This window comes from Dipodomys merriami, unplaced genomic scaffold, assembly GCF_024711535.1.
Source record: "Dipodomys merriami isolate MVZ:Mamm:240054 unplaced genomic scaffold, mDipMer1.0.p SCAF_37, whole genome shotgun sequence".
Taxonomy (NCBI): Eukaryota; Metazoa; Chordata; class Mammalia; order Rodentia; family Heteromyidae; genus Dipodomys; species Dipodomys merriami.
In genome coordinates this window covers 13,724,433-13,737,352 of record NW_027205270.1, presented here as the reverse complement: position 1 = coordinate 13,737,352, position 12,920 = coordinate 13,724,433, and the positions used below count along the sequence as shown (strand labels likewise).

Genomic DNA, 12,920 nt, shown 5'->3' with positions numbered 1-12,920 from the left:
GATCCCTGCCTGCCTGAGATTTAGCACTTACACAGCTCACATAGCCTTAGATATCCTTGGAGAATTCCAGGGGTGTGTTTGGGAATTCCTGGAGAGAAAAGAAATCCTATTTGTTCCCAAATAGTACTAGTTACCTCAGTTATGTGCCTAATCCCACAACTTTGGTATTGGAGTAACAGAGCTCACACAGCTTTTGAGGAACTGCGCCCATTTTTTTCTCATTTTATTATTATTTTTGTTGTTGTTGGCCATGGGGCCAGAACTTTGGACCTGACCACTGTCCCTGAGCTCTTCAGCTCAAGGCTAGTGCTCTACCACTTGAGCCACAGCACCACTTCTAGCTTTTTCTGCTTATGTTGTGCTGAGGAATCGAACTCATGGCATCATGCATGCAAGGCAAGCACTCTACTACTGAGTCACCACCCTGCCCCTCTCATTTAAATAAGGATTGGTGCTTTTTAGATGCCAGTATGTTTTGCAATTAAGAAAGGATATTATGGTGAAATAAATCTGGAAAGTGACTAAAATAAACATTCAACCCATTTCTTTACGTCTTAGAGATGTAAGTTTTTCCAGATTATTTGGCTAAGACTTTTTAGAGATCAGAATTAAAATCCCACACATGGAGCCATTTCAGAAAGGCTGTTCTAAGTCATTACAAGGAACTAATCTTTTTCTTTTTTTAGGGTAAGAAAGTTCTCTGTACACATTTTAAAAATATATTTATCGAGGGCTGGGAAGGTGGCTCAGTGGTAGAGCGTTTGCCTTACATGCCTGAGGCCCTGGGTTCAATTCCTCAGCACCACATAAACAGAAAAAAGCCAGAAGTGGCGCTGTGGCTCAAGTGGTAGAGTGCTAGCCTTGAGCTGAAGGACAGCGCCCAGGCCCAGAGTTCAGGCCCCATGACCAGACCCAAAAAGAAAATACGTATATTTATCGAGTGATGCCAGTAAAATGGTATAAGAATCAGTCCAAACACCCTCCCTCCAAAGAAACCTGGAAACTATTAGAAAATTAAGTTTTGTAGCATCCAAGCAGATAAGAAAGAAGCTGCACCTGTAATACATCACCGGAGTGTAGAAAAATTGCTGAGTAGGAGTTCAAGACCTGACTGCACTATAAGATATGCTATCTCAAGAAAAAATCATTTTTTTGGGTTGGTTTTAGGGCTTGAATGCAGCCTGGGCACTGTCCCTCAGCTCTTCAGCTCAAGGCCAGCACTCTGCCACTTGAGCCACAGCACCACTTCCGGCTGTTTTCTTTTTGCTTATGTGGTGCTGAGGAATCAAACCCAGGGCCTCAGGCACGCAAGGCAAGCACTCTACCACTGAGCCATCTTCCCAGCCCTGAAGAAAGAATTAATTTTAAGTGGTAGGAAAGCTGTGTGACATTTTTACTTGCCTATTACTTCTTCCCAGCTTGACAGCTCGAAGATAGTTCAGATTCTCAGTGTGGGACCCTGGCCTCCAGTGAAATCTGAAAGAATAAAATAGACCTCACAAATTACTGTTTGTTTGTCCTAACTACTATCTGGGGAATTAACACAAGGTGCTCATCTGTGTTTGCCTAACTTGGTAGAAAAGTAGTACACATTGCTTAAAAATATTGTAAAGCTATTAAAAAAAAATGTTCCTCCCCTGGTACCAGTGAGATTTGAGGATTGCAGTTCAAAGTCAACCCAAACAGAAAAGTCCCTGTGAGACTTATCTCCAATTAACCACTCAAAAACTGGAAGTGGTGCTGTGGCTCAAAGTGGCAAGAGTGCTAGCCTTGAGCACAGAGAGGCTCAGGGACAGCACCCAGGCCCTGAGTTCAAGCCTCACAACCGAGAAAAAAAAAAGTGTCTCTGCCTGAGGGGAAAGTATAGTTGAAACATATTGTTTAAAAACTGAAAGAAAAGCTGGGGCAATAAGCCATGGACAATAAAATACAAGAAACCAGAGAAACACTATGAACAAAGTATGAAATATTGAAAGTTATAAAATGGACCCACATAGAAACTCTAGAGCTGAAAATTACAGTGATATCAACAAAAAGATACATGAGGATTCAGGAACAGCTTTGTGAAGGCAGAAGAAAAAAAGAGAACTGAAGCTGTCAGAGAAACAATTCAGAAAATTGACAGACTAAAAGGTGTAGGAAACTATGAAACTCACCAATATGGCAGTCCCAGAAAGAGAAGATAGAAAGGAATATATTATTTGAAAACATGCTTGAAATCCTCTGAAGCAACTCAGTAAATTCATGGCCTGAACTCAAAGGGATCCATAGAGACAAGTGACCATCAAGCCATTGGAAAAGAAAATACAAAGAGATCTCTAAAGCACCAGACAAGAAGTAACTCCTGTATAAGTGTCTTCAATGAAATTAACAATACTTTCTAATCAGAGGCCATAGTAGTTAGAAAGCAGTAACATATTTAAGGTACTAAAAGGAGGGGAGGGAACAAACATGGATGACAAATTCTATACCCACCAAAACTATCCAAGATGAAGGAAAAACAAAAAGTAAAGGTATCTGGTACCAACAGATCTGCTCTACAATGAACAATAGGAGTCCTTCAGGCTGAAGTGAAAGGACCCTAGATGGTAACTTAGAACCATAGCAGACCAGGAGTTAGAGGAGGGAAACATATTTCAGACTGGAAAGGGAAAGGGAGGTCATAAGTATGGAGTTTCTGTTTGGGGTGATGAAAAATTTTGAAATACATACTGGTGATGTGTGCTCAAAGTTGTAAATATATAATGTGACACTTCTATATATTTTAGTACAAAATATATAAGCCTATTTAATTTCACTATGCTTTTTTTGTACATTTAAGTGATAGGAGCTGTTTTCAATGTGACATGAAAATACTCAATACTAGTCAAGGTCATTAGCTTAAGTATTTGTTACTAGTTTTATACATTGTTGCTTTTGAACTTTTACAAATGTGTTTATAAATAGTTAACCTGTCATTTCTTTCTTTGGTACTTGCCAGATTTGGGCATCAGGTTTACAGTGTACCCTTGGTATGCACAGGTATGTAGATCTAAGCAGACCTATAGTGAGGTGAGGAAAACTGATAAATGCTCAAATTATGCAAACTTATCTATACCATATGGAATCAGTAAGTTTGAGCATTGATAACTTCGAACCATAAAGCTTCTGTTGTACACATGAATACTGCTCACCAAACAGTAAATTTTATTTCATGCTCCTTATCTTGAATACTATGGAGGCTTGATTTATTTTCCTTGTGACACCACCCAACTTTTGCCAAGGAACTGCCTTTCAACAAATTTTCTGTGTTTGGCTTGAGAAGTTTATCCTAACGTTTACCTTGCTCTTTGGGAGGAATATTTCACAAAATTAAGGGCCAGGAGACAGCAGATCACAGAAAGATTAAACCACAACTGATGTAGGTGAGACTGAAACTGCTCCACATCCACTGACCTGTGTAACCATACATGGGAATTTAAAGGTTTTGTTTTTGAAATTTTAAAAATTATTTTAATCCTATTTGGTCAAAACTACATGTAATTTGCAAATAAGGCAGGCTTACTGCACTGGTATTATGCAATGGTTGTGTTATTTCCCATATTACAACAGCTAGATGATTTGCAGAAGGTAAAGATTGTTTTTAAAATATTCTACAAATGTGAATTGTGAAACTGCCTTTGGGCTTGGGGTGTAGCTCTACAAGTATATGAGGCCTTGGGTTCGATCCCCAGCACTGCCAAAATACCAACTCCACCTGTTCCTAGAACTCTTGGGGATTCTGGATGGTGACACTGTTTGCTATTTAATTAGCACAAATTAGTTATGTAAGGGAATTTTACTGTGATGATTCCATAGATGTGTACTTTGTACTGTGAACAAGTTTACACCCTCTGTGATGTTCCCTTCACTCCCCTTTGTCATTCCCCCCTTTTTAGTATTTGATTAGTTTCATTATACTATTATCATATATATAATGTAACACCCTTCCTTCCACCCCCTTCCCAGTACCCTTTCCTATACCCCTCCCTCCTGCTGATGCCTCCTACTTTGCCCTTTATACTTCTGTTCCCTTATCATTTTAGGCTTAGATTCCTCATATGAAGAGTGAAAAGATGCAATATTTTGCCTTTTGAATTTTGTTTTCCTTGCTCAATGTGATGGTTTCTATTTTCATTCATGATTAAATAACTTTAGTATGTGGTATGTGTGTATATGTACACAAATCACTTTTTTTTTCATCCATCAGTTGTTGGGCACCTAAGCCAATTTAGCTGCTTGGTTGCTGTGAGCTGGGCTACAGTAAACACAAGTGCACAGGTATCTCTTGTATGTTGATTTACACTCTCTGATCTATGACCAAGACTGCTATGGCATAGTCCTAAGGTGTGGAACCTCCATACTGATTTCCATATTGGTTGTACTAGTTTACATCCCCACCAAGCACATGACAAGTGTTTTTTCCTCCTATTCTTGCCAGCGATTTTGTGTTCTTGTTGGGTGTCTTGGGGTGAGATGGAATCTCAGTGTTTTGGCATTTCCTTTGTGAGTAAGGGTGCTGAACATGTCTTCATGTATTCATTAGTTCTTTTGAGAACTGTCAATTCATTTGCCCTTTATTAATTAAATTTAAATTTTGTGCTCGTTTGTATATTCTGGATACTAATCCTGGAATAGCTAGCTGGTAAGGAGTTTTTTCCCATTCTGTGACTTGACTCTTGGCTCTGGTTATTGTTTCCTCTGATGTGTAGCTTTTTAATGTGAGGAAATCCCATTTATCAATTATTCCCTGAGCAATTGGAATTCCAGTTTAAAAAATAATCGCCTGTTCTGTTTTTTTTTAAAAAATCATTATTATAAAGGTGATGTACAGAGGGGTTATAGTTACATACATCAAGTAAATTTCTTTTTGGGTGTCACCCCTTCCCTCATTTTTTTCCTTTCCTTCACCCACCAATTATGTAGCTCATTTTCAACATGTCTAATGAGTACCACTACTGCATTTGTTCCCCCAAAAGTTTTTATTTCCTGGAGTTCACTTTGATTTTTTTTTGGGGGGGCGTGGGTCGTGGGGCCTGAACTCAGGCCCTGGGCCCTTGTCCCTGAGCTCTTTTGCTCAAGGCTAGTGCTCTAGTGCTCTACCACTTGAGCCACGGTGCCACTTCCTGTTCTGGCATTTGAGATCTAGCTTCTACACATGGGAGAAAACATGTACCATTTCTCTTCTTGAGCTTGGCTTACCTCACTCAACATGATTTGTCCTAGTTCCATCCTTTTCCCTGCAAATGACTATTATTCTTTCTAATGGCTGTGTAAAATTCCATTGTGAATAGGCACCACATTTTTCAGGTCTACTCATCTATTAGGATATCCGGGCTTGTTACCACAACTTGGCTATTGTGAATAGTTCAGCAATGAACATGGATGGTATCCTGGCTTCCCTGTTTTTGTGTAGTAGTTTCAAAGATTCAGATCTTCCATTAAGATCTTTGGTCCATTCAGGGACCAGTGGCTTATGCTTGTAATCCTAGCTATTCATAGGAGGCTGAGATCATGGTTTGAAGCCAGCCCAGGCAGGAAAGTCTGTGAATCCTCTATCTACAATTAACCATCAAAAAGCTGGAGATGGAGGTATGTGGCTCAAGTAGTAGAGCATCAGCCTTCAGCAAAAAGAGCTTAAGGACAGTGTTCAGCCTGAGTTCAATTCCCAGGATCATCACAAGAAAAAAAGATTAACACTACTGGATTTCATTCATGGGTTGAAGTCTCTGTATTTGCATTTTCATTAATGTTTATTGACTATTAATATTTATATATGCCTTTTCTTTACAAGTCTTATGTTTTTCTTTTTTTTTTGGGTCCGGTTGTGGGGCCTGAACTCTGGGCCTGGGCGCTGTCCCTCAGCTCTTCAGCTCAAGGCTAGCGCTCTACCACTTGAGCCACAGCACCACTTCCGGCTTTTTTTCTTTTTTTTGCTTATGTGGTGCTGAGGAATCAAACCCAGGGCCTCATGCATGCAATGCAAGTGCTCTACCACTGAGCCACCTTCCCAGCCCCTCTTTACAAATCTTGTCCAAAAAAAATTTTTTTTTTTTGGTGGAGGGGTAAGGTCACTACTATGGTTTGTGGTTTGTCCTTCAGAGGTTCGTGTGGGAAGCTTGGGCTCCAGTACAGTGGGAGATTGAGAGTGGGGGTCCAGTGCCACATAATTAGGTCACGTGGGCAGTGCCGTTGGAAAGCATTAATGGTGCTCTAGCAGAGTGAGTTTTCTTGAGAGCTAGTCATTAAATAAACAAGCATGCCTAACCCCTGAACCTCTGCTTTCCCATCTCACTGTCTGATCTTGACCTCATGCACACGTCATACACTGATACCTTCTGCCGTGAAGACTTCACCAAAGGCCAAGTGGGGCTGCCCACTCTTGGGCTTTCAACCTCTAAACCTGTGAGCTAAATCTCTCTTCATAGAGTAGCCACCCCAGGTGTTTAACTTATAGATAACACCCATGATTTTTTGTTGTTGTTGGTTGTGGGGCCTGAACTCAGCCTGGGTGCTGTCCTTCAGCTCTTCAGCTCAAGGCCACTGCTCTACCACTTGAGCCACAGTGCCACTTCTGGCCTTTTGTTTATGTGGTGCTGAGGAATCAAACCCAGGGCCTCATGCATGCAAGGCAAGCGCTCTACCACTGAGCCACCTTCCCAGCCCCTTCCATCAGCTTTTGATTTCTATTTTGCCTTAGTTTTTCCATGTATAGTGGGACCACTTTTCTCAGCTTATTGTTTAAAAAGTTTAGCGCATTTCCTCCTCAGGCAGTTGTTTCTTAAATGCTTGTAATGGTTTATGTATAATTCTTGAATTGTATTCTATGAACATTGTACCCTACTTGCAAGTAACAAGTTAGCTTGCTACAGTTTTCTAAGATTCTGGTAGTCAAAGATGAATTTTTTTACTCATCACACTTTGCTGTATGAGTTTGGTACCAGTTCAAGTCCTAATTAGTCCTAAGTGATGGAAATGAAACTGAAAGATAGCCTCCACTACAGAGCTTATTACAAAAGGGATCCTGAGCTGAGTGATTTTAAAAAGGCATTTTGGTCATAGGGAAACCTTTTTTAGGATGTTCACCATCACACATCTTTGAAGTGATAGTTCAAAACAAGAACAAAAGCAAGGCTGGTGACATCACAGCTCAGGTGGTGAGACTATCTGGCCACAAGGTCCTTGTGTTCAAACCCAAGTACCACCTAAATAAGATTAAAAAAAAAAAATAGCTGAGCACCAGTGGCTCATACCTGTGATTTCTAGCTACTTAGGATTGTGATTTGAGGCCAGCAGAGGCAGAAAAGCTCAACTAACTCATAGTTTGGTGCAGTGGCACACTTGTCAAGCTATGTAGGAGGCTAACATTAGGAGGATCACAACTCCAGATTAGCCCAACCAGAAAAGTCCACAAGACTCTATGGTGATAGTAGTACATGATAGAAAGAAAAAAAAAAGCGGGGGGGAGGGGAGGACTGGAGGAAAGTCTTAATGCACCCAGAGTTCAATTCCCAATGCTGGCAATGAAGTGCCTCAAAAAAATTGTCTTCTAATCATCTGTAGATCCATGTTGGGGAGAACTGATCTCTGAAAAGTTTTGCAACCCAGGAATGAAGTATGTATCTTCATTTCAGCAGCCATATTTCTAGTTTTCATTGTAGAAGTCCTTCCTGCATTTTTCAGTTCCTATTGTTTTATTCAGGTATTCTTAAACATTTTATTGCTAACTTTGTATGCTGTTTTTTTCACATGCGTATTAGCTGCTTTACTAATGACATACTATGAAATGCCTAAATTTTATCAAAAGCCCTTTCTGCTCTTACTGCAATAAAAGTTTCTCCTGAATTCTATTAATGTAGTGAAGTATCTGAATTTGGTTTTCAAGTGAGAATTGGGGCGTGTATTCTCAGGATAAGTCTCACACAAATCATGTACAAGTATCACTTTTGTGTGTATGTGCATAAAATGAAAGCTTTTGATGTTATTTTGTCACGTTAATCATATTACATATTAACATACAACCGAAAAAAGTTGGGACTTATCCGTAGAAACTGCAGCAGTCTGAGAATGTTTTTGTCTAAAAAATATAAATGGGGCCAGTGATGGTGGCTCACACCTGTAATCCTAGCTATTCAGGAGGCTGAGATCTAAGGATTACAGTTCAAAACCAGCCTGGGCAGGAATATCTGTGAGATTCATCTCCAATAAACCAGCAGAAAACCAGAAGTGGCGCTGTGGCTCAAGTGGTAGAGTGCTTGCCTCGAGCTGAAGAACTGAGGGACCCAGGCCCAGAGTTCAAGCCCTATGACTGGGAAAAAGTTTTTTAAAAAATTTATATATATATATATGGGAAAGTAGTTTTGTTTTGCTCCAGACATTTTCAGTTGTGTTTTCCAGCATGTATTAAGAATAGCACCTGGGGCTGGGAAGGTGGCTCAGTGGTAGAGCGCTAGCCTTGAGCTTAAGAGCTGAGGGACAGTGCCCAAGCCCAGAGTTCAGGCCCCGCGACCGGACCCCCCCCCCAAAAAAAAAAAAAAAAAAAAAAAGAATAGCACCTGTTCCCTGACTCCCACAGTTGCTGCTGAGAAGTTGGGTGTGCATTCACTCCTTTGAAGACCATATGCCCCCCTCTTCAGTACACCCTAGCTGATTCTAAAAACCTACAGATGCTCAACATCGAGGATAACAACTTGTCACAATTGTAACTACTTAAGTATAAAATGTATTTATTAAGTACTACTACTACTAGATAGCCTTGTTGCTGCTCAGTACTGCAGACTGCCCTGTCTCTGCCACTCCTTTGAAGATGGCTTCCTCCCCGAGAGGATCTGGGCACTCCTATTCTTTTGTGTTAGTTTCTAAGCAAGAGTGCAAATTTAGATCCAAATCTGAATAAAGGAATTTCAGAGAAACTTCAGGGAATTAAAAAAAATTCATCTATTGAAAGTTCTGGCTTTCCAACCTGGGTTTAATTCCTCAGTACCACATAAACAAAGCTGGAAGTGGCACTGTGGCTCAAGTGGTAGAGTGCTAGCCTGGAGCAAAAGAGTAAGCCCCAAGACTGGTGAAAAAAGTAAATTCTGGCTTCAAAGTGGCTGGCAGTAAATGACTTCCCCTGGCCACCTAACTCAGCAGCCCAGGCTAAAGCTTCGGGCCTTACCTGCTACTTTCCTCAAAATTCCTGTCATTACCTCCGAAGTAGACTAGGAGAACCACAGCACTGGGTCTTTATAAATGTTTCTCCTTCACAGGAAGGGGTATTTTAAGTAAAAAAAAAAAAAAAAAGCAAAAAACAACAAAAAAAAACCCCTAAAATAATGTCTCACAATAAACTGAGCCAACATATTATATGAATATTTTAATGCAAAATGCTTAACACTTAAAATTAGCAAAGCTCCATTTAAATTAAAATTCCATTTAACTAAAGATGGTTAACCCCAAGAATCGTACAGTAGTTGACTTCTGTATAATGCCAGTCCTATGCAATACAATAAGAACTGCATCATTAGCTGTCACTTCCTCCTTGGCTGTTCTGGACCCTAACAGGTGGGGCAGGGTGCTCAGACAGACATGAAATAAAGTAAAACTCAAATTAACTGTGCAGTAATTCCTAAGTTAGAAACCCATTTGACTAAGCTGTCCACACAGCTGGGGAATAACTGCAGGTATTTGTTCAGAGCTGGTAAGAGGTTTTGTTTTACAACGTGGTAAAATCTGCACTAGGTGAGAAGTCACAGTATAAGGATGCATGGTCTGTAAATAGTTCCTACATATACACACTTAGTGTCTGTAAACACTAGAAATATACATTAGACAGAGGACCCTCACAAGTCGGGTACAGTTTAAAAAAGAAGATGAGGTAACATGAAATCTCAACGTCCACAGGAATCCTGCCTGAAGAGTTTGAACAGCTGCCAGTGATTCATTTCCAATGTGCAGGGACGGGTTACGGTTTGCTAAAACCAGATTCACTGGCTTTCAGCATAGCAACTGCATCTTTCACTGCATGGTAGATAACATTTTTCACCTAAAAATGGGAGAAAAGGTGATTGTTTACCATTAAATAAAAAACTCTTGTCACAAAAATATCCCTACCACCAATTATCCACACATCTCCACTTTTTGTCAAGAGCTATTATAAAGTAGTTGTACAAAGGTTGGAGGATAATGCATCTTGAGCAAAGTCTTTCTGCATTCCGTCCCTACCCTCAAGTAATATAGTTCAACTTTTACATAATGTACATTGAATATAATGACCATCTGTCAGAATTGAAAAGTCAATATTCATCAAGAAATGCCCGTATTGCTCAGGCTTCTTCAGATCAGTATTTCACTTAGTTTAATGCCATATGGCCTGACAAGTTCAGTGGGATGTTTACTATCACTTGAGCTATGCCTCTGGTCCTTTATACTAAACTTAGACTTGGCCGATTCTGCCTGGGATTTCCATGTAGCTGGGACTACAACGTACACTACCATGTCTGACCTCTTGAAAGTCTTTGTTCCCAGAGGTACCAGTTTTGCTCCATTTATAGTCCATGAGACCCTGCAGCACTAAAGTACAAGCATCCTGGTTCACAGCTCCTGATTGCTGGCTGAACTGGAGGTCAGAGGTGAGAACTAGGTAGGCTCGATGTTTAGTAGTAAAGCCTTTCTCTTTGTGCACAGGCCAGAAAGTAAATTTCAAGCCAGCGTGAATTTCTTCCTCTAGGTTTGCTCCTCTTTCACCTAAGTAGATAGCAGAACTAGGTATTTTGGGAGTAGGGCCTGGGGAGGGTAACATTAGGTCTCATTATGGAAACCAAACTGGTTTGGAACTTGGGATCCTCCTGCTTTGGCCTCCATATCCAGCTCTTGGGCCCTGATGTGCATGGGACTTACTGTTCCAAGTCCACTGGCCCTCTCTATAAGGTCCTAATAAATCGTTTCACTGTGAGTTCATCAGAATCTAAGGTTGGTTCAAAGGACTTTTATGGGCCATCAAGCCAGAGATGACAATGCTATTTTTACCTGCAATTTGTCTTCATGGTTGGTGTGAGTCTGTGACAGATAACGGAATTCCTGAGTAAGCCAGAAGCAGTGTTTAACATGCTCTGGAGACACAAAGTCTTCAGCCACTTTGATACAGCTATATAAGTTATGAACCTGAAAAACACCAACCCACATCTGTTCACAAACTCAAAAGATCACAGTAGAAAGATAATAAACAAAAATGAATGTGTGGAATAGTTTTTACCTGATGTGGAGCTCCTGCTGGGATAAAAACCACATCCCCGAGAAACTGTACAATAGCCCAGCCTTGAACTCCATATTCTTGATGAAGACGCTTTCTTAGCGACCGGTCTAAATACCAGCTCTGATCATGAATAGGATCATGGTCTGCTGGGTTTTCTTGACCTTGTTCTTCTGATACCTAAAAACACATTCAAAATAACAAGCAACTGAGCAATGTTCTAAGACTCAAGATAAGCATTTCCCCCACTGAATAGTGTTGGTATTCAGTAAATGTTGGGGTTTTGTCAACTGAAGTGTCCCTGTTAGCAGAGAAAAGTAGTACTGAAGAGATACTGACAAGGACCAGGAAGGTGGCTCCGTGGTAGAGTGTTTGCCTTGTATATTTGAGGCCCTGGGTTCGATTCCTCAGCACCACATAAGCAGAAAAAGCTGGAAGTGGTGCTGTGGCTCAAGTGGTAGAGCGCTAGCCTTGAGCTGAAGAGCTGAGGAACAGCGCCCAGGCCCAGAGTTCAGGCCCCATGACCGGACCCAAAAAAGAAAAAAAAAAAAAGAGATAATGACAAATGATAAACTCAGGCTCCTTAGGTAAATTAACTGCTTTACAGCTTTCATTGAATAATGGAGTTCTGAAAATTCCCAGGGTCTATACATAGTTAGCAGCAGATTTTCTGGAGTCAAGTGATCTTGATTCCATGTTAAAGACCTACTTCATTGTCATGCAGTGGGGGAGGAGTGTTCACAGCCATGCCTCAAGGAAGGAAAATGTTTGTCAGCTGATTGTAACCAGCAGCCTCAGTGCACAATGATGCAGAACTACTATATAATGCCCTTCCTGGACAGCCTGCCAACCAGACTGTTCCAAACTCTTTTACATTGGGGCCAAAGACTGATACTTCTGAAGTGTTCAGATTTCAAGGGAGTAAAAAACACATTAGGAGACACCACATGAACTAACTTGACAACAATAATCTCCCAATGCACTGTAATACAGAACAATCATAAAAGATAAAGCCTCTTTCTTTAGAATCACAGCCCTCATCTTCTTAAATCCTTATTTCTTAGCAACCACTGTCAGCCTACCCAATCTGACATTCCAGTTGGTTTACAGTATGTAAGTAGTAATTCTTAACAATGCTATTCTTTTCAAATGTCAAGAGTGAAGGATCACACCTTTTTAAGAAATTCTCTTATCTTCTCCGTGTCCTTAGCAGCATATATGTGCCAGAGGGCTCCTGGCTTCTCTTTTCCTTCTATAAATCGTTTTATTGTAAGTTCATCAGAATCTCCGTCTTGGATGGTTCTAAGGACTTCTAGAGCAAGAGAAAGCAAATATCAGAGCTCAGGCACCTAGCCTACTTTTTAGGGAGTGAGAGTAGGGGGTAAACTGGGTTTTGAGTTCAGGGCCTTCATGCCTGTTACGAAAGCACTTGACAACCTACCTTCTTCCTGCTCACACTGTCCTTTGGGAATTCCCACATAAACCATGACATTAGCTGCATCAGATACATCCAAGTGAAGATTGGTTGTTCCATATTTCCGATCTTCTGGAGTGATTAATCCTGCAAAAACAAAAATGTCTTAAAGTTACTGAAGACAACACTGCCTTAGGTCTTTCTACGTTAGATACTGGTCACAAAATTTCTATGATTATGCAAAAGTCAAAAAAA

The 12,920-nt window shown here is 40.6% G+C and overlaps 1 protein-coding gene across 3 annotated transcripts in view; it reads right to left on the bottom strand.

The window, feature by feature from the left end:
- Positions 1-9,342: 9,342 nt before the first annotated feature.
- LOC138804711 (lysine-specific demethylase 3A) overlaps positions 9,343-12,920 on the bottom strand; it is a 53,092-nt gene continuing 49,514 nt past the window's right edge. For all 3 annotated transcript variants that reach the window (XM_069989170.1, XM_069989168.1, XM_069989167.1), the window contains exons 22-26: positions 12,693-12,812; positions 12,424-12,563; positions 11,255-11,431; positions 11,029-11,163; positions 9,343-10,045 (exon numbers count right to left, since the gene is read on the bottom strand). In XM_069989170.1, coding sequence (XP_069845271.1) covers positions 9,965-10,045; positions 11,029-11,163; positions 11,255-11,431; positions 12,424-12,563; positions 12,693-12,812 — 653 coding nt within the window. In that variant the 3' untranslated portion in view covers positions 9,343-9,964. The remainder of the gene's footprint in view (positions 10,046-11,028; positions 11,164-11,254; positions 11,432-12,423; positions 12,564-12,692; positions 12,813-12,920) is intronic.